Source organism: Felis catus, chromosome C2, assembly GCF_018350175.1.
Source record: "Felis catus isolate Fca126 chromosome C2, F.catus_Fca126_mat1.0, whole genome shotgun sequence".
Classification (NCBI taxonomy): domain Eukaryota; kingdom Metazoa; phylum Chordata; class Mammalia; order Carnivora; family Felidae; genus Felis; species Felis catus.
In genome coordinates, this window is record NC_058376.1 from 93,579,950 (window position 1) to 93,598,670 (window position 18,721).

Consider the following 18,721-nt stretch of genomic DNA (forward strand, 5'->3'; position numbering starts at 1 on the left):
TCCTTCCCAGAGTATCACATGGGTGATACTAATTTTGATCACTTGATAAGGGTACTTCTGATTTATCTACTGTATCATCATCATTATCATCCCATGATTTCTTTAAAAACATATATTCTAGCTCTGTCCACAGACAGGGTCTAGTCCACAACGCTCCAGGGGCAATAACCAGCCCTATTGCCCAAACTTAGGTCTCTAAATGCCATTCTCAGTACAAGATACCAGGAATCCTTGGAGAAATGGCTACCCTAGGTCTAGAGTAGGGAATTTACAAGGTGAGTTAGGGGTATCTTATTGTACCACAAAGCAAGGAAGTTCTCAAAATCTAAGTGAGTCATGTCAAAAGACTCTGAATCTGGCTTGAAAAGGATCTCATAAGCCAAAGACAGGAAAACCAGAGAATCAGAAAGAAAAAAAGAAGTAACCATAATTGATTGGTGTGCATTGGCTATATAAAAATCCACAAATCCATGATAATACTCCCGACACCATTCAAAGGACAAGACATGCTGGGCTCATTTGCTCTAATGGGCCTTTGTGCCCCTGTCTGAACAGGTGAGCATGCTTTGCTTAATCTGATAAAACTCAACTTTCAAGATCCAGCTCAGATACCACTTCCTCTGAGAAGCCGTCCCTAAAACTCTATGTAATTCATTGTTTCTCCATATTTCAACAGAGCTCATTGTATCTGCTTCTTCAAAGACATGTATCATACTGTACTGGAATTGATTGTTTAACTGTATTTTCTCTCTAGACTGTAAGTTTATAAATATAAGGCCTGTCTGAGTTTTATTTATTTTGTTATTCCCAGTGCCTAACACATACTTATAGACAATTTTATATATTATATAACATTATTTGTTGTAGGTGAATGGACCAATCTCAATATTATCCCTTGTTTCTTCTTCATCACACAATACAAATTTGTCTATATTTTAGGAAATGCTCGAATGCAGTTAAATACCTGACTATTTTAGCCAACATGCCCAATGTTTATCACCATGGATTTTTTTAAAGTTTTTTTTCCTATCATCTATTGCTTTAGCAATAAGTAGACTAGAAATATGCCCCACAATCTTTTTCTGATTTTTATTCTTAGACAGTAATTTCCTACAGTATTTTTATTTATCCCACTCTGTTTTCTGCACTAAAGACCTGTCTGCACACATAGATCTACTGATATGTAGGGTGGGAAGTATTAAAAGTCAACTGTAACTGGTGGCCTGACCTGCTTGTAATCTTTTTTTGAAATAGTAGTTAGTAGTTTGAAATAAAAAAATTTTTTTAAGTCAATTTGGTGGGCGCCTGGGTGACGCAGTCGGTTAAGCGTCTGACTTTGGTTCAGGTCATGATCTCACTGTTCATGAGTTCAAGCCCCGCCTCAAGCTCTGTGCTGACAGCGTGGAACCCAGGAGCCGGCTTCCAGTTCTGTGTCTCACTCTCTCTGCCCTCCCCCTGCTCACGCTCTGTCTCTCTGTCTCTGTCTCTCTCAAAAATAAATAAGCATTTAAAAATAATAACAAAAGTCAATTTGGTACAACATCTGTAACACATCACTGATAACTTATGCAGTGTGTTCTCTAGCAGGCTGTATCAAACCTCCTTCATCCAGTCTCTCACTATGTGTGGAATCTTTCGTGCAAGTGTGGATTCATTCAACCGTAGGTCTTTGTGGACTTCGAAGCATTAACAATTTAGACGGCAATGTGATGCAAAACACCTGTCAAAGTCATATGCAAACCCACTAAAATGCTTCGGGAAAGCCCTCTCATACACAGTGAAAGGATTCTCATCTAGGCCAGGGGCAGGTGAGCACTAATAGGTGTGTATAGTGCAGCGGCTTAACCCCTTTTGTGCTTGGGAGGAACCTCTCCGGCTTCCGCATGGAGGAGGACTGAGGTGCTGAGGCGCAAGTGGAAAGAGGGGAGGGCGGCGTGGCAGCGGCTACTGAAAGCTGTTGAGAGCTGTAAGCGGGGACCAGTCGCTGGCCGCGGTGCTGAACACGCCCTCAATTGTCCCCAAGATGCCTGGCAGGAAGAGGCCCAGCTGGTTGGTGAGATCGCTGGCAGTCGCCAGTCTCACGTCTTAGGTTGTAGATTCCGGGCTCCGGACAGAGGGACATAACAGGCCGCATCCAAGGGCGTCACCTTGCAAGTGGCCTCCGACGCATTTCCATGGGACACAGCTCCTGCTCCTGGAACAGCTATCACGTAACAGTAATACTGCCCGTGGATGTATGCGTGTGTGTGTGTGTGTATTTATATGTATACATACACACATACATACATACATATTTTACGTATATGTATATGTATATATACATACATAAACATACGTATATGTATATACGTATATGTATATATATACATATTATATATAGATACACATATATATATATATAATGTGTGTGTGTATATATATATATATATATATATATATATATATGTATTTTTTGTGATCCAACTCTGCCCCCGACCCTTGACACCCAGTCCCAGTGGTCCTCAAAGCATCCTTGCAGTTTAAAATAAAAAGTTGATGACCTTGACCATGTGAACACAGCTACACAAAGCTGATCTCTCTCAATCATGCCTCAAAAAAATGTTTACTACGCATCTTCCACGTGCCAGCCTCACAGCCCATGCTCCTCCTTTGCCCGCCCCACCCTCCCTCCATGTCCCTTTCCTTTTGCCCCTCCTTCCCCGCTCCCACCTCCACCCTGAGATTTGCATAAGGCAAGTAATCTCTTACACAACAAATCGCTTCCCACAGCTAGCCGCTGAAGGGAAGGACCTACAAAGGGCTAGGATTCAGAAGAAAGTTTATTCAGCACATCCTGCCCTTCGTGCTCAGAAGTCCAAATCCGAAGAGGGCTCCAAGTCTAGTCTCTGGGTCCCCCAACTCTCTGTGTGACCTCGGACAAGTGGCTACACGACTCTGAGCCAGTTTGTCTTGGTTAACACGATGATAGGTTCTAGAACTGCGTGAGGTTCTTCCCAGGTGCGCACTGGTCTCCCCTCTGGTCAGAACACAAATACTAGGTCTTTCTTTCTTTCTTTCTTTCTTTCTTTCTTTCTTTCTTTCTCCTTCCTTCCTTCCTTCCTTCCTTCCTTCCTTCCTTCCTTCCTTCCTTCTTTCTTTCTCTTTCCTTCCTTCTTTCTTTCTCCTTCCTTCCTTCCTTCCTTCCTTCCTTCCTTCCTTCCTTCCCTATTTCTTTTTTGGAGATCTCTCTTTTGGAGTGTGCCGGTGGGGCACACTCGCTTCTTCTTCCCACCAGGTCCATAACCAACTCTTTACCCCTTTTTGAGGAAAAACTCAGGTCCCGGCCACTGAAGGCATTCTCCGCGCCACTCCCACCGTCCCCGCCCCCGCCCCGGGTGTGATCTGTCCTTCTGGACCACTCTAAGCCGACAGCGCCCAAGGCTGGAAAGAGAGCGCCTTTCGCTCCCATTTCGCAGTGCCGGGTCTCCGAGGCCGCCACCAGCCGGGACGCTTTGGGGAAGTGCGAGATGCAGAAGGAGCGAGAAGACGCAGGAGAGGCGGGACTGGCGGGGCTTCCCCTGAGAAGGTGAAGGTACGCGAGTGGGGGCCAGCCAGAGGCTAGGTTTGGGGGAGATAATGGGGAAAAATAGAGGTGCCAGAAAGAGCGGTGGGTCACTCGTCCTCACCACCAGTGCGTGCGTGCGTGCGCGTGTCTCCCTCCCTCCCCTTTTTCGCCCCACGCTATCAATCTCACCTCCCTGCGCTTCTGCCTCTCACTTCCCTCTCTTTTCCTCTCCAAGCATCCTCCCCGCCAGCCCGCGCCGCCTCCTCCTTCGCACTCTCCCGCGACCAAAGGGACCCTCTGGGGCCAGCCGGATCCAGCCTCTCAGGGCAGTCGCATCCCAGAACCTGTTAAGTGAGAGCCCGCAGCATGTGGAACGCGACGCCGAGCGAGGAGCCGGGGTACAACCTCACGCTGCCGGACCTGGGCTGGGACGCTCCCCCAGACAACGACTCGTTTGCCGACGAGCTCCTGCCGCTCTTCCCCGCGCCGCTGCTGGCCGGCGTCACCGCCACCTGCGTGGCACTCTTTGTGGTGGGCATCGCGGGCAACCTGCTCACCATGCTGGTGGTGTCGCGCTTCCGCGAGCTGCGCACCACCACCAACCTCTACCTGTCCAGTATGGCCTTCTCCGACCTACTCATCTTCCTCTGCATGCCCCTCGACCTCGTCCGCCTGTGGCAGTACCGGCCCTGGAACTTCGGCGACCTGCTCTGCAAACTCTTCCAGTTCGTCAGCGAGAGCTGCACCTATGCCACGGTGCTCACCATCACCGCGCTGAGCGTCGAGCGCTACTTCGCCATCTGCTTCCCGCTGCGGGCCAAGGTGGTAGTCACCAAGGGCCGGGTGAAGCTGGTCATCCTGGTCATCTGGGCCGTGGCCTTCTGCAGCGCCGGGCCCATCTTCGTGCTGGTCGGGGTGGAGCACGAGAACGGCACCGACCCTCGGGACACCAACGAGTGTCGCGCCACCGAGTTCGCGGTGCGCTCCGGACTGCTCACGGTCATGGTGTGGGTTTCCAGCGTCTTCTTCTTCCTGCCCGTCTTCTGCCTTACCGTGCTTTACAGCCTCATCGGCAGAAAGCTGTGGCGGAGAAAGCGCGGCGAGGCGGCGGTGGGCGCCTCGCTAAGGGACCAGAACCACAAGCAAACCGTGAAAATGCTGGGTGGGTCTCAGCGCGCCCTCGAGCTCGCGCTCCCGCGTCCTCTCCTCTCCCCTTGCCTTCCCCCCTTTCCCCTTCTGCCAGAGCCTCCACATCTTTCCCCTGTTTTTCTCAGTCTCAATCTGCATGTCTGTCAGTTACTCTTTCCTGTTTCTGTCTTGCGCGCTCTCTGGTTTCTTAGTTTCTCTGTGGTGTGTGCGTCTCCCTCTTTCACTCTCTGTTCTGTTTTTTGTTCTGTTTCTCTGTATCCCCTGCTCCTCCCCCCACGCCCCCACTACGTCAGGGTCTTCATTCTTTCTTTTGTTCTCTATCTCTTCGTGTCTTTCTTTTGGTCTCCCTTTTTTTTTTTTTTTTTTCAGGAAAAGATGCCCCACCTTTATATTTCCCTTAAATGAATGTTATCAGCCCAGAAACACTGCCTTAAAAATGAGATATTTCATAAAAGTCTATTGTGGTCTTTAAGTGTTAAAGGTGAGGTTAAGCTTCCTGTCTCAATTTGTGGATATCAAGTTGCATTTAAAAAGTAGGGTGGGGTGGGGGGAGGAGTAGGCATTGGATCTAGAAAGCATTTAGTGGTAAATTTAACCAAAGACATGATCAATGTGGGTAGTTCTGTCGGAAATGATTCATTTTTCTTTCAATGTTGCGGTAGGCTTTCTGACCTGCATTTTTTTTTTAGATAATTGCATCAGTTCTGTTTACCCTGCTGCTGTTTATTTTAGCTTTGAAAAGAAGTCAATGACAAATCAGTGCTGGAGTCTCCATTTGTTTTTGTGACCACCTGTTTCTTCTGGTAGGATAGTCCAGGATAAAGCAGGATAAGTTAAGACATGCAGGCTTCCCACATGAGAAAAGATGACTTTGCGTGAGCTGACAGGACTTACTATCCCTCCCCAAACGGTCCTTCCAAGAGCATCGAGGTGCAGTATCAGGCCTCGAGTGCACTGCCTATTTACTACATAAATTTAAGTATGTGTGTTCAGTACAAGTGAAGTGATACAAAAATGCGTTCACATACAAGCAAAATACTGATTCTACTTGCTTTGTCAAAACCAGGATCTGTATGTTTTATTATTCCTCGTTATAGTCTAACGTTTTGTATTTGTTTACCTATTTAGTGCTTCTTAGAAGTTCCAGGTTGATTTTGTATTTGTATTTTTATAGTTCCTGGAATCCTGTATATTAAAGTGACACAGTTTTTTCAAAGAATGTGAAATTTTTTCATTTTCTAGACCAGTGATTCTCACAATATGACTAACATATTGCACAGCTGCTAGTGACCTCCAGGGGATTCTAATATTCATGTCGCTACTGTGGCAGTCAGTTTTGAGGAGAAGTTTAGTAATTTCCTCTAGCTTTGTTTTTAAGCTGTTGACTATCCTCACTGTGTCTCAACAGCAACACTAATTTTCTTTTGCCTTGGCATTATAAAGGGAATCACTAAGGTGGTAGAAAGACTAAAGTATTACTTTCTGTTATTTTTCCTTTGACTTCTGAATTTTAAAAACCTAATCTAGAAATTCAGAGGTCCTGGGAAAAATCATCTGGCCTGGGCAAAATGAAGACTTGGATGGAGGATAATCAGCGTTAGTTGCTTTCATGGTCACTTATGCCTATTGTACGTGGCAGAGTATCATCCATCTGAGAGGTTCTCAATCCTGACTGCATGCATAGTCAGTCTTCTGTGAAACTTTAAAAAAGAAAAAAGAACAGAAAAGAAAAAGGCAGGTGTCCTGGTCTCCTTCCTAGCGTTATTAATTTTGTGAGTCTATAGTACCTACAAGGAATCTGTGCCCCAGGAACTCTGATACCCCCCAGCCGTTGAGTGTAACCACTGTACTTCATGTGTGTCTGGTTGTATCTAACGCATGTGAAATGGTGGACTCTTGTGAACAAACTGTTGCGTCAATATGCCAGTCTAGTCACAAAACCACTCAAAGAGTTGTTAAGTAGAAATGACCGGGAAGCTCGATAAAAATGGTTGAACTGTTAGTCCAATCTTGGTTACAAGTAGCAATAGGGAAAAGCAGAACGTAATGTTTCTCTGAAATCAATGGTCGTTCTATACATAATCAAAACAAAACTGTGTCTTCAAAATGGAATGTGGCTTGCTATGACATGTCTTGAACTCACACTCTCTCTCCCATTGTCCTTTTAGCTGTAGTGGTGTTTGCTTTCATCCTCTGCTGGCTGCCCTTCCACGTAGGGCGATATTTATTTTCCAAATCCTTCGAGCCCGGCTCCCTGGAGATCGCTCAGATCAGCCAGTACTGCAACCTGGTATCCTTTGTCCTCTTCTACCTCAGCGCTGCCATCAATCCCATCCTGTACAACATCATGTCCAAGAAGTACCGGGTGGCAGTGTTCAGACTTCTGGGATTTGAACCCTTCCCCCAGAGGAAGCTCTCCACTCTGAAGGATGAAAGTTCTCGAGCTTGGACAGAGTCTAGCATTAATACATGACCGAGCACATTGCCGAGCAAAGTCATCGCTTATTCTAAACCGGAAGCCATAGCACAGCAGAACTTGGGAAGAAGTTGAAGGTTAACTTTGGAATTAAGAACACATAGAGCTGGAAACAATTGGGAGGAAAGAAAAGATAGAACTTGCAGCGTTCTATTCGACTGCACGCTCATCAGTGCTCTCATACACTATTTCTGCGTATTCACTGTCTATGATTTTGCATTCTGCTGTTGGTGCTAGCAAGGACTTGGCAATTTGGAGAAAGGAGGGTGTGCAGAGGGGCAATTAGGGTACTTTGTACTGTGTAAATACTAAATCTGATTTACTTGTTCATAATGATAAAAAAAATTTGATCAAGAGAATGACATTAAAGTGAAACATTTAAGACATATCTTTTAACTACTAGCAATTTTCATATAGCTCCAGATCAGTGCTGTCCAAGATAAATATAATGCAAGGTATTTAAGTAATTCATATAAAACATATTAATGAGAATTTGACATTCTTTTTTTTTTTTGGACAGAGTCTCTCAAATGTTTACATTTACAATGCACCTTAATTTGGATGCTAAGTTTTCACCAGTAAGACTGGATGTATTTAGGGTTCATGAAATTCGCAGATGAAAAAGTAGATTCCATAAATCTAAGTGGTCCAAACACACCTAAAGGTTTTCCAATAAATAAACTTCTGGAATTTTTAAAATTTAAAGTGAATTCAAATTAAAAATTCAGTTTTTAAAGTTGCTCAAGCCACCTTTCAGATGTGGTTAGTGGTTACCATATTGGACAGTGCAGCTCAGGAGTATATGTGAAATTATTGTTAATCTTATAAAAAATGTTTACAAATAAAACTCATTCCCTGAAGTGTTTTTTAATAGTGAACTTAGCATAGCAGAACGTTGGAGTGATAAACCTTCAAAATTACACCTAAATGCCCTAGTCTTCATGCTTGGAAGAAAATGGATATGAAATAGAAGAGGCCTTTTTAAATTAGGTTGAAGTACACGTGTATTTATATATTCAGGAAATGAGACTTTATAGAAATTATAGAAAATCACAAACCGCCTTATTTGGCTTAACAAAAATACTTAAGCCAATCATAAGGCTTTGCTTTGTGAATAAAGGAATAATTTATAACTTACTCTGGAAAGCTTACAGGAATTTAGTGAACATAGACATTTGTCAAGTGGTGAAAAATTTAGAATCCCTTAAATGCTACCGCTTACTGATATTCAAAACTTTAAAAAATCTTATAGCCATTTATTTCCAAATGCCTATGCCATGTCCTGTCTCCAAATTAGTTTTGCTATTTCCATCTCACTGCTTGCCTGATAGATATGTTTACTTGGATTCCCAGTCTCCCTCTGATTCATACTTATGAATGATTAAGCACCTTCAACTAAATATTGAGCATTTTGGTCATAAAACTAAACTTCTCATTTGTATTGACATTGCTCCCTGCATAGGCAACTCTTTGCATATTTATGCTATTCTAAAAATGATTTTGTCATAATCCTGTATAATATTAAGCCATAGAAGCAATTCCTACATGAAGTTATTGGTTCAACTATGGAAGTGCATGAACCAGTTAGGGAAATTATTGCCATGATTGATTTTCTCCCCTACCAAAAGTAAAGATTATTATGCTGAAATAATTGACTATTCATCTTAGAAAATGAAAAACATCATTACAATTAGAATGATTTCTGGGGAAAAATATTTTTGAAATCCTTCCTGACACTAAAATTGCACCAGTTTAGTCTAAATTCAGAACTTTCACAAATTGATTAGTCAGCTAATTCTTGGGAGTACATCAATATTTTAAAAAATACTCTCATTCATTTAAGCCTATGAGATGCTAATTAGGTCATTCAGCATTATTGTCCTAAATAGGGTCCAGCAAATCCCAAAGATGTAATTCACTTTCCCAAAACCTTAGAGTTTTTGTCTGCAAGTATATCCTATTTGAGAGAAAATAAGCAAAGAAGGCTTGACTTCTATCACACAGCTGATTGCTTTGGAGAAAACCACATCTAACTTTTAATTTGTTACCTATTTAATGGTCTTTCCTGTCTTGTGAGTTCAGCCTACAGTCTCAGCCTAACTCACTTACAGGGCATAGTTTACATAGCAAGGACCACCAATGCCCTTCACTGGTGTTGATGAGCAAACTCAAGAGATGATGTTTAGAGAAACAGGTCTTTAATTTGCCCTCTTGTATCATTGCCTTTTTTATTGTTTGTAACATCGTATCATCATACTTCATAAATTGTTTAAGACTCAGGGAAAAGAGGAACTTGCGATGAGGAAAATTGTTTCTAAAAGTCTATCATGTCACAAACGTTTAGTATGTGCCTGGTATATTCTAAGCTCTACAGATTCATAAGCCAAGGATTTTATCCTTAATGAGCTCATGATCACTTGTGTCTTGTGTTGCAGTAGATAACTAATAAATGTCTTTAAGTTATGAAATAAACATCTCCAGTTGACCCTGAATCAGATTATTCTCCAGTATTTTAAGGGGTTATTCATCTCCCTGTATTGTTGTGTATTTGGTTCAAAAGAAGTTCAAAATGGGCTGTTGCTACACAAACCAGTCAAATTTGTAGATGCACGTAGTGTGTCTGCTGGCAGTAATTACACTCACAGCATTCTTCATTAATGTAAGGCAAGTAAAGGAATTGGTTTCAATTTTAATCTGTGTTTCCATTTTCCTGGTTATCCAGCAATGAGGCATCTGTCACTATACCTTCCACCAGGTCACAGAATCAAGGGTTGGGTCTTTTTCATTCTAGGAAGTGACTGTACATGACTAAGAACTTTTTAATAATTTCTTTAAAGAAAACATTCTTGCCATGAGTTATTTAAAATCAGAGTTTTGTGGCACTGAGATTAAGAAACACTTCTAATGGCTGGTCAGACTTGGAAACCATTTCTTTATGGTCACGTTCTTACTGCAGTGAAGGTCGCAGCGATGAGATTTTTCTTGAAACACGGGCTATTTGACTCTAATGCATTTCTTAAGAGGCTGAGATCATTACAAACAATTTACTATTGTTAGTTAACATCGGCAATTTTTGCTATAATTTTTGGCTGTTTTTCATTTAGCAATACACTCGAACTTAGTTTAAAATAACAACAAAAACAACCTATCACAAGACTGGTGCCTGAAAACATTTGTCCTTTAAAAAACAGTGTGTATATCTTTAAAACGTGACATACATGTACACATATATCAACATTTCTTCTCACATTGTCTAAATGATTAGAACAGAGCTTTCTGCTTTCAGAAACACTGTATCTAGTGTAAATAATGTCATTAAAGATAAAGATGTTTATCTAATGATCCTCCCATGATTTCTTTGCAATTTAATTTGCAACACTGGCGAGAATCTTTCCAATTATAACTTAACTAGATAATTAGTAACCAATGTTAATTCAATGAATTGATAACACAAATATTTTTTATCTGGAGAATAAGCTGCAAGTCAAAATCAACAGAAAGGGATGTGCTGGTGGCAAAGGCCAACCACTTTAAGCTCACATCACTTATTTATTCATATTAAATGAATTCAGTCATATTAATTCTTGGCAGTAATCGAAGTTTGGAGCAGGTGAGGGAGAAAGTTTGCCTAAGGCTTATTTTGTGTTTTTTTAAAAGATTTTATACAAATCAAATGTCATTTAAAAAATTTTTTAATGTTTATTTCTTTTTGGGAGAGAGCACAAGAGGGAGAGGGAGACACAGAACCTGAAGCAGGCTCCAGGCTCTGAGCTGCCAGCACAGAGCCCGACGCAGAGCTCAAAATCTTAAACAGTGAGATCATGACCTGAACCACGCGAAGTCGAATATGTAGCCAACTGAGCCACCCAGGTGCCCCAATTGTGTTTTTCCTTTTGAATGCAAACTCTTGAAGGGTATTGGAAGCTAGTCATTTTTGGTTGAGGAAAATACCCTTAAAAAACAAACAAAACAAAACAAAACAAAACAAAAAAGGCTGCCAAGCCTATGTGCCTCCCAATTGCCTGGATATTTGCTGGAATTTCAATTAATGTTTCACACTATGACATAGTATACCCATTGCACAAGGGGCTACCGACTGTCCCCCAAACTGGTAAACCAGTAAATCCCTCAGAAAACATGCCTCACACAACTGCTCAGAAAGTTCTACCAAAATGTTTTCAAATGTTCCTTCTAGAAGAAGTGTCCCTGTACTCACCCTCTACCCTCAGCCCCACAGAAAGCATTTGTGAAGAATAGTTTGAAAGATTTTCTGTGATTTTTAATATCTCAAATCCAAACATTTCTCTGACTCAAACAACAAAAACACTTATATTTAACCCTTTGAGCATGGCACGTTTACCACACTAGAGAGCACTTGCTCATATAAATAAATCCAAGCAGCATAGTTTCCTATTTCACTCATAACCTGCTGTGTTCTAGGTAATGTGGAATTTACAACTTTGTTGATTTGTGTTGTTACAATGTATCATGTCACTACTGGTATTTTGATTTGTGATTCTTTTTATTTAAGGTTTTTGTAAACGTTGAGGTGTTTATTCTAGCTCGTATGTCTTATGAAATTAGACACTGGTTTTCCTTCTTATGGATGTTTTAAACCAAACAATAGCTTAATAAATATATTTTAAAAGCCTATAGATAATTTCTTCCATGTGCAGTTATAAATCTTGGTGTCTGGGATATTTTGCCCCTACCCCTATCCTAGATTCAATTCTTCTTTGTCCTTTTAATTTCTGAAATAATGTATTTTGCCACAATGAGGAGGTGTTTATTATAGTGAACATTATTTTCCCAAGGACTCCAATATTTAATAGTGAGGGAAACAATTTCTAGAAGAAGAGGTGGCTTCTAAGCTAAGAGTCGAGGACCCTGTGATGGACTGTAATCCCCATGCCCTCTTCACTTCTCTGTCCCTTACGGTCTGTAATCCCCAGAGCCAAGGGTGTTGCACCTGCATGGTGCTACCCTAATGTGAGACCCAAAGACCACAAGCTCTCTGAGTCAAAGGCAGACTTCCTGTACATCTTGCATACAGCAGTCAGCCCCTCACTGAATGCTGGTTGGATAAATGAAGGTTTAAAGACTGGGTATGTGTTACCCGGGCACTATCTTCTAGACCTATGGATTCCTGGGACCAATAAAATTTAAAACTAAAATTGGAGGACCAATAAGGTGGCCAACTTTAATTTGCTGATTAGATGATTTTAAAATACTCTACTACCTATTGCCACCATCATTTTTTTTTCTTTTTCTTTCTTTTCTTTTTTTAGAGAGCGAGTGGGGGAGAGGGTCAGAGGGAGAGAGAGAAAGAATCGTCAGCAGGCTCCACGCTCAGTGCAGAGCCCAATGCAGGGCTTGATCCCACGACCCTGGGATCATGACCTGAGCTGAAATCAAAAGTTTGTCGCTGAACAGACTGAGCCACCCAGGTGCCCTGAACAGACTGAGCCACCCAGGTGCCCTGCCGCCATCATTATTTCTACTTAAGAAGAACATGAGAAGTGAATAAAGGATAATCATAGTGTGAAAGTTCAATGTATTCATACACATACGCTATTAAATGAGTTAATTACAACTTTAAGGCAGTATCTGAGTTAAAATGCATAAATAATATCTGGCAATAATTAATAATATAGTAAAGTAATCCTACATGAGATACACTTTTCTTGATCTGCTAAGGCCCTTTCCAGTGTCTTCTGACCCCTTCTGTCCATCCCTCCTTCAATTCAGTGTCAGCCATTGCCCCTCACATTCTCTCAGTCCATCCCTGTGTCCTAAGTTCAAAAGAGGAGACTGACTCTAAGGCCAAGAGAGGAGAGGTTAGCATGTCTGCCTGGGACTTGGCAGGTCTCACATTCCGAGGCCAGTGTTCACATGCTGATTGTTCCTGGCCTCCTGACTCATAATCCATCATCAGTTCCCGACTTCATAGCCAGCTTCCTTCAAGGGGTCGTCAAAATAATTATAAATCAATACACGTCTCCTGAAGAATAGCTGGACAGTATGTATCAAATACATACAAATTTTGCATATTTCTTGATGCAGTAATTGCACATCAAGACATAATTACGGAGGAACACAGAGATTTACCTGTAATTATGTTCATTGCATCTTGTTCATAGTTGTGAAAACCTGAAAAACTCTAATGTTGGAGAACAGGAAATTGGCTAAATAAATCCCAGCAACGATAACAGTTAACCTGTGATACATGCTTTCAATTCTTTTTCACATATAATCATCCCAACACACCTAGGAGGAGGTTTGATTATTATACCCATGGGGGTTGAGGGGGTAACTGAGGTGAGAGTTTTGTCACATGGCCAGGAAATGGCAGAGCTAGAAATGGACCCCAGACCAGCGAGGTTCTAGTCCTTTCATTTCCCCTATTCTAGAGTACTAGGCAGGCATTAAAAATGATATTGTAGGAGGGGCGCCTGGGTGGCTCAATTGATTTAAGTGTCCGACTCTTGGTTTCAGCTCAGGTCATGATCTCATGGTTTTGTGAGTTCGAGACCCTCCGTGGGCTCTGCGCTGGCAGCATGGAGCTTGCTTGGGATTCTCTCTCTCCCTCTCTCTCTCCCCCTCCCCCTCTCACATTGTCTCTGTCTCTCAAATAACTAAACTTAAAAAAATGATCATGTAGGAGAATTTTAATAATGTGGGGAAATGTTTACCTGCTATTAGTAAGTGGAAAAAAAATACTGTCCCATCTTGTAAAGGAAAATAAAAATCTTCACAAAGCCAAAGACTGAAAAGATACAGCAATATAAAAGTATGAACAGTGTTTCTCTGATCTGTGAAAAGACTTTCCTCTATTTTTTCCACTGTTTCTAACATTTCTACAAAGAATGCGTACTATCCTTGTAGTAATGGTAAATGGAAAACTGCGTTACAACAGTTCAGAGGTTGGCTTCCCTCCCAGCCCCACTCTGTTCTTACACTTTTCTCTGCTTTTTGCCTCTAGCAACTTGGGTTTTCCTGGTTTCTCTGAGGAGTATCGTCCTCAGGATGATATCTTCCATACCCAACACTAACCCCTGCAGCTCCTGACTGGGACACCTGCTCTTCCAGGGGAGAAAGTTACAGAGAAGTGGTGGGAGAGGAAAGCCAGCACTCATCAACTAGGCTTACATTCTAGTTCTGGAACTGCATTGCTTTGGGCAAGTTCTTTACCAAACCCATGAAAAGTACCAAAACCTAGCAAATGCTTATTAAGTGGCTGCTATTATCATTTGGTTACTTGGCACAGCATGAAACAGCACCATGGTGTGTCCACCCTCCTAAGTTGTCTAGCAGAGGTGTCCCGCGACTTTTTTGACCACGTACAGATATTTAGAGAGGTTGGTAAGAGCAGCTGCAAATTTAACAATGCTGGGTAATTGCTTTGCCCAGGGTGTTGACAAGCCTCTGTCAGGTTTTCAAAATACAGCAGACATATTTTGGAGTGAACCCTTGGACCCTCTCTCCCAGGAGACATTTGCACCTCTACTTGTGGAATGAAAAGATAATTTCAGACTCAGTCAGCAAGGGGGAGGAAGAGAGGGAACAAGAGCTTGGCAAAATCCGTTTCCTGAAAGTATACCTTTCTTCATGGCCACATGTTCACTATATTGGCATGTGTAACTGCTTCAGAACCTTTTTTTTTTTTTTTAAGAGAGAGAAAGTGAGAGAGAGTGCAAGCTCAAGCAGGGAGTGGTGGGGGAGGGGGAGAGAGAGAATTTCAAGCAGGTTCCAGGCTCAGCACAGAGCCCCAGATGGGGCTACATCTCACCATCATGAGATCATGACCTGAGCCTAAATCAAGAGTCCAATGCTGAACCAACTGAGCCACCCAAGTGCCCCTCTTCCAAACCCTTATTAAAAAAAACTTTTTTCGGGGCGCCTGGGTGGCGCAGTCGGTTGAGCGTCCGACTTCAGCCAGGTCACGATCTCGCGGTCCGTGAGTTCGAGCCCCGCGTCAGGCTCTGGGCTGATGGCTCAGAGCCTGGAGCCTGTTTCCGATTCTGTGTCTCCCTCTCTCTCTGCCCCTCCCCCGTTCATGCTCTGTCTCTCTCTGTCCCAAAAATAAATAAATGTTGAAAAAAAAAACTTTTTTCTTTCATAATTTACTTCCTAGGAACAAAGCATGAAAAGTGAAGTATGCATAGGCTTTGGAGCTAAAGAGTTACAGAATTCTCTCCTGGCTTAACTATTAACCAGCCATGTGACACAGGGCAAAACTTAGCATTGACTTTTCTGAATCTCAGATGATTTAACACTACAATAGAAACCATAAAAGTGTTTGCTTTTTGTGGTTTTTGACAGTTTCAGTGACATAATTTATGTCAAGGGGCAGCATTTGGCACATAGAAGAGCCCAATATACGTTAACTCTTTTTATTACAGCAACCTATTAGGTTGTTTAGAATTTACAATTTCCAATTTGAGTTTCTTTAAAGCAGAGAAAAAACCCAAAACGTGTAAAGAAATTTGAATGCAGAATCCTTCTATAGTTTTAGTGTCTCCCAACCTCAATTTCTTTCTTTTTAAATTTTTATTTAAATTCTACTTAGTTAACATACAGTGCAATATTGGTTTCAGGAGTAGAATTCAGTGATTCATCACTTACAGACAACACCCAGTGTTCATTGTAATAAGTGCCATCCTAACACCCATCACCCATCTAGCCCATCCCCCACCCACCTTCTTCCATCAACCCTTAGTTTGTTCTCTGTCTTTAAGAGTCTCTTATGGTTTGTTTCCCTCTCTTTTTCCCCTCTTCCCATATGTCCATCTGTTTTGTTTCTTATATTCCATATATGAGTGAAATCAAATGGTATTTGTCTTTCTCTGACTTATTTTGTTTAGCATAACACATTCTAGCTCCATCCACATTGTTGCAAATGGCAAAGTTTAATTATTTTGATGACTGAGTAATATTCCATTATATGTATACACACACACACACACACACACACACACACACACACCATATCCTCTTTATCCATTCATCAGTCAATGGACATTTAGGCTCTTTCCATAGTTTGGCTATTATTGATAATGCTGCTATAAACATCAGGATGCATGTATCCCTTTGAATCTATTTTTATATCCTTTGTGTAAATACCTAGCAGTGCTATTGCTGGGTTGTAGGGTTCTATAGAACCTACAGAATCTGTAGATTCTATTTTTAACTTTTTGAGGAACCTCCATATTGTTTTCCAGAGTGGCTGCCCCAGTTTGCATTTCCACCAACAGTGTAAGAGGGTTCCCCTTTCTCCATCCTTGCCAACACCTGTTGTTTCTTGCATTGTTAATTTTAGCCATTCTGACAGGTGTGAGATTAGTTACCTCATCAGGGTTTTGATTTGTATTTCCCTGATGATGAGTGAAGTTGAGCATCTTATCATGCATCTGCTAGCCATCTGGATGTCTTCTTTGGAAAAGTGTCTATTCATATCTTCTGCCCATTTCTTCACTGGATTATTTGTTTTTTGGGTGTTAAGTTTGATAAGTTCTTTATAGATTTTGGATAATTAACCTGTATCAGATATGTCATTTGGAAATATCTTCTCCCATTCCATAGGGTGCCTTTTAGTTTTGTTAATTGTTTCCTTTGCTGTGAAGCTTTTTATCTTGATGAAGTCCCAACAGTTCAATTTTCTTTTTGTTTTCCTTGTCTCTAAGACGTGTCTAGTAAGAAGAGGGCAAAGAGGTTGCTTCCTGTGTTCTCCTATAGGATTTTCATGGTTTCCTGTCTCACATTTAGGTCTTTGATCGATTTTGAATTTATTTTCGTGTATGGTGTAAGAAAGTTCCCCCACCCCAATTTTGACAGTTTTACCCACTGCTAATTAAATGAGCTTTTTGGTGACTTACTTTATTGAGACTTTCCAAAAAATTCAGTGTAGCTTTCCAAGAAATAATGATTCTCTTTTTGCAGTCACATTTTATTCAACTTATATAATTTAAATCAAGTAGTTAGAATAACAGGGGCACTTTGGCATAGATAGATTTGAGAACAAAAAACTCAGCTGGTGGAGAAGAAGTGCAGGAGTGAGCTAGAGCATGGCTTTCTGGCACATGACACATTCAGGACCCTTGACAGGGGAGGAAGAACACTGGATCCTAGCAATCTAATTAAGAACACTTCTAATTCCTATGTGAAAGCACTTCAAATATAGTAACTTTTTGGCTCCATTCAAACAGAGTAAGTCCTAGCGCAGAACACATTACAGATTGTCTAGAGTCCTAGGGGTTCTAGAAGGTTTCATGCTGTAGGCAAACTCCCATCAATTGGTAGTAGGCTCCCAGAAACTTGGCTGAGGAAGGACATTAGGGAGACAATGTGTCCCTTTTGCCTGTGACAGTACCGGTTACTCCTCCTGTCTAGGCATCCCATCTGGTTTTGCATTTATGATGGATTTTTCTTTCTTTCTTTAAAAAAAATTTTTTTAACATTTATTTATTTTTTGAGAGACAGAGAGAGATATAGCATGGGTGGGAGAGGGGCAGAGAAAGAGGGAGTCACAGATTCCAAAGCAGGCTCCAGGCTCTGACATGTCCACACAGAGCCCAACACAGGGCTTGAACTCATGAACCACAAGATCATGACCTGAGCCGAAATCGGACTCTTTTTTTTTTTTAAGGACTTGTCATTAATAGTCGCATTAAAGAAAGCTTGGGTGCAGTTGTCAGATCACCAGTTGGTATTTCCAGCTTCTGCCATAGTCTTGTCTAGGTGCATGTATAGTGCATGCTCAGTGAACAGAGCTCTCTCCTTAACACATAGGAAACTGAGAGATGACCAACCCATCTCTATTCCCACTAAAGCATGCAAAACACTTCCTGAAAGAAAAAAAAAAGTGGACTTTGATACATGCTGTAAGGAAAGTCAACTTCTTTGTATCTCAGGAGTGGTGGCAGGGGAAATATTTAAGCATTTTTGTTGTTGTTTATTTTTTCCTCCAGTTGTGCCTTTGCTCTCACTGTAGTCTTAAAGATGCATACTCACCAGGCTGCCAGTCAGCAGGGTCAGTGGGAAGTGGGGAAAATTATAGGAATATGTGTAATAAGTCCAGGAAATAGAAGCTGAACAGTCCTCATGTAGAGCACACCCTAAACACTCTTGTTACAATGGTAACAGGCTTTTAACTTTGCTCTAAATCTGCTCGAGTCAGTAATTATTTTAAGAAAACTGTGCTTGAGCCCATAATTTAACACATAGCAAGCACTGCAGAAGATACCTTTACATTTCAGCATGTGAATGTAAATAATTCATCTAAATAATTGTTCTTCAAATTAATCTTAATCATTTTTGATTCTGTAGTTTCTTGCACATGCACCAAAAGTCCATGACAGCTGTTACTGTGCTGGTTCTATTGTCAGAAAATGATCTTGGCCCAAGGTTGAACAAGGCCAATTTGATATCCATGCTATCAGACACTTGAAATAAAAGATTATTTAATCTCACTAATGGGTTGAGTTTTCTCATCCAGTTGATGAAGTTGAAATAAAGTTTTGGGAGTCATTTTGCCAAAGTGAAACATCTTATGT

The 18,721-nt window shown here is 41.4% G+C and overlaps 1 protein-coding gene across 1 annotated transcript; it reads left to right on the forward strand.

Annotated features, from left to right (window-relative positions):
- The first annotated feature begins 3,261 nt into the window (after window positions 1–3,261).
- Window positions 3,262–9,661, forward strand: GHSR (growth hormone secretagogue receptor). Its single transcript, XM_023260870.2, has 3 exons — window positions 3,262–3,571; window positions 3,780–4,706; window positions 6,862–9,661. Exons 2-3 carry the CDS (start codon window positions 3,911–3,913, stop codon window positions 7,164–7,166), a joined length of 1,101 nt encoding a protein of 366 aa, XP_023116638.1. The 5' UTR covers window positions 3,262–3,571; window positions 3,780–3,910; the 3' UTR covers window positions 7,167–9,661.
- Window positions 9,662–18,721: the final 9,060 nt, after the last annotated feature.

What these genes read in the sequence shown, in the direction of transcription:
- GHSR (XM_023260870.2), top strand. Translation starts at nt 3,911, where the DNA reads ATGTGGAACGCGACGCCGAGCGAGGAGCCGGGGTACAACCTCACGCTG. An exon ending in GCAAACCGTGAAAATGCTGG is followed by an intron (nt 4,707 to 6,861) that starts GTGGGTCTCAGC and finishes TTGTCCTTTTAG; the next exon opens with CTGTAGTGGTGTTTGCTTTC.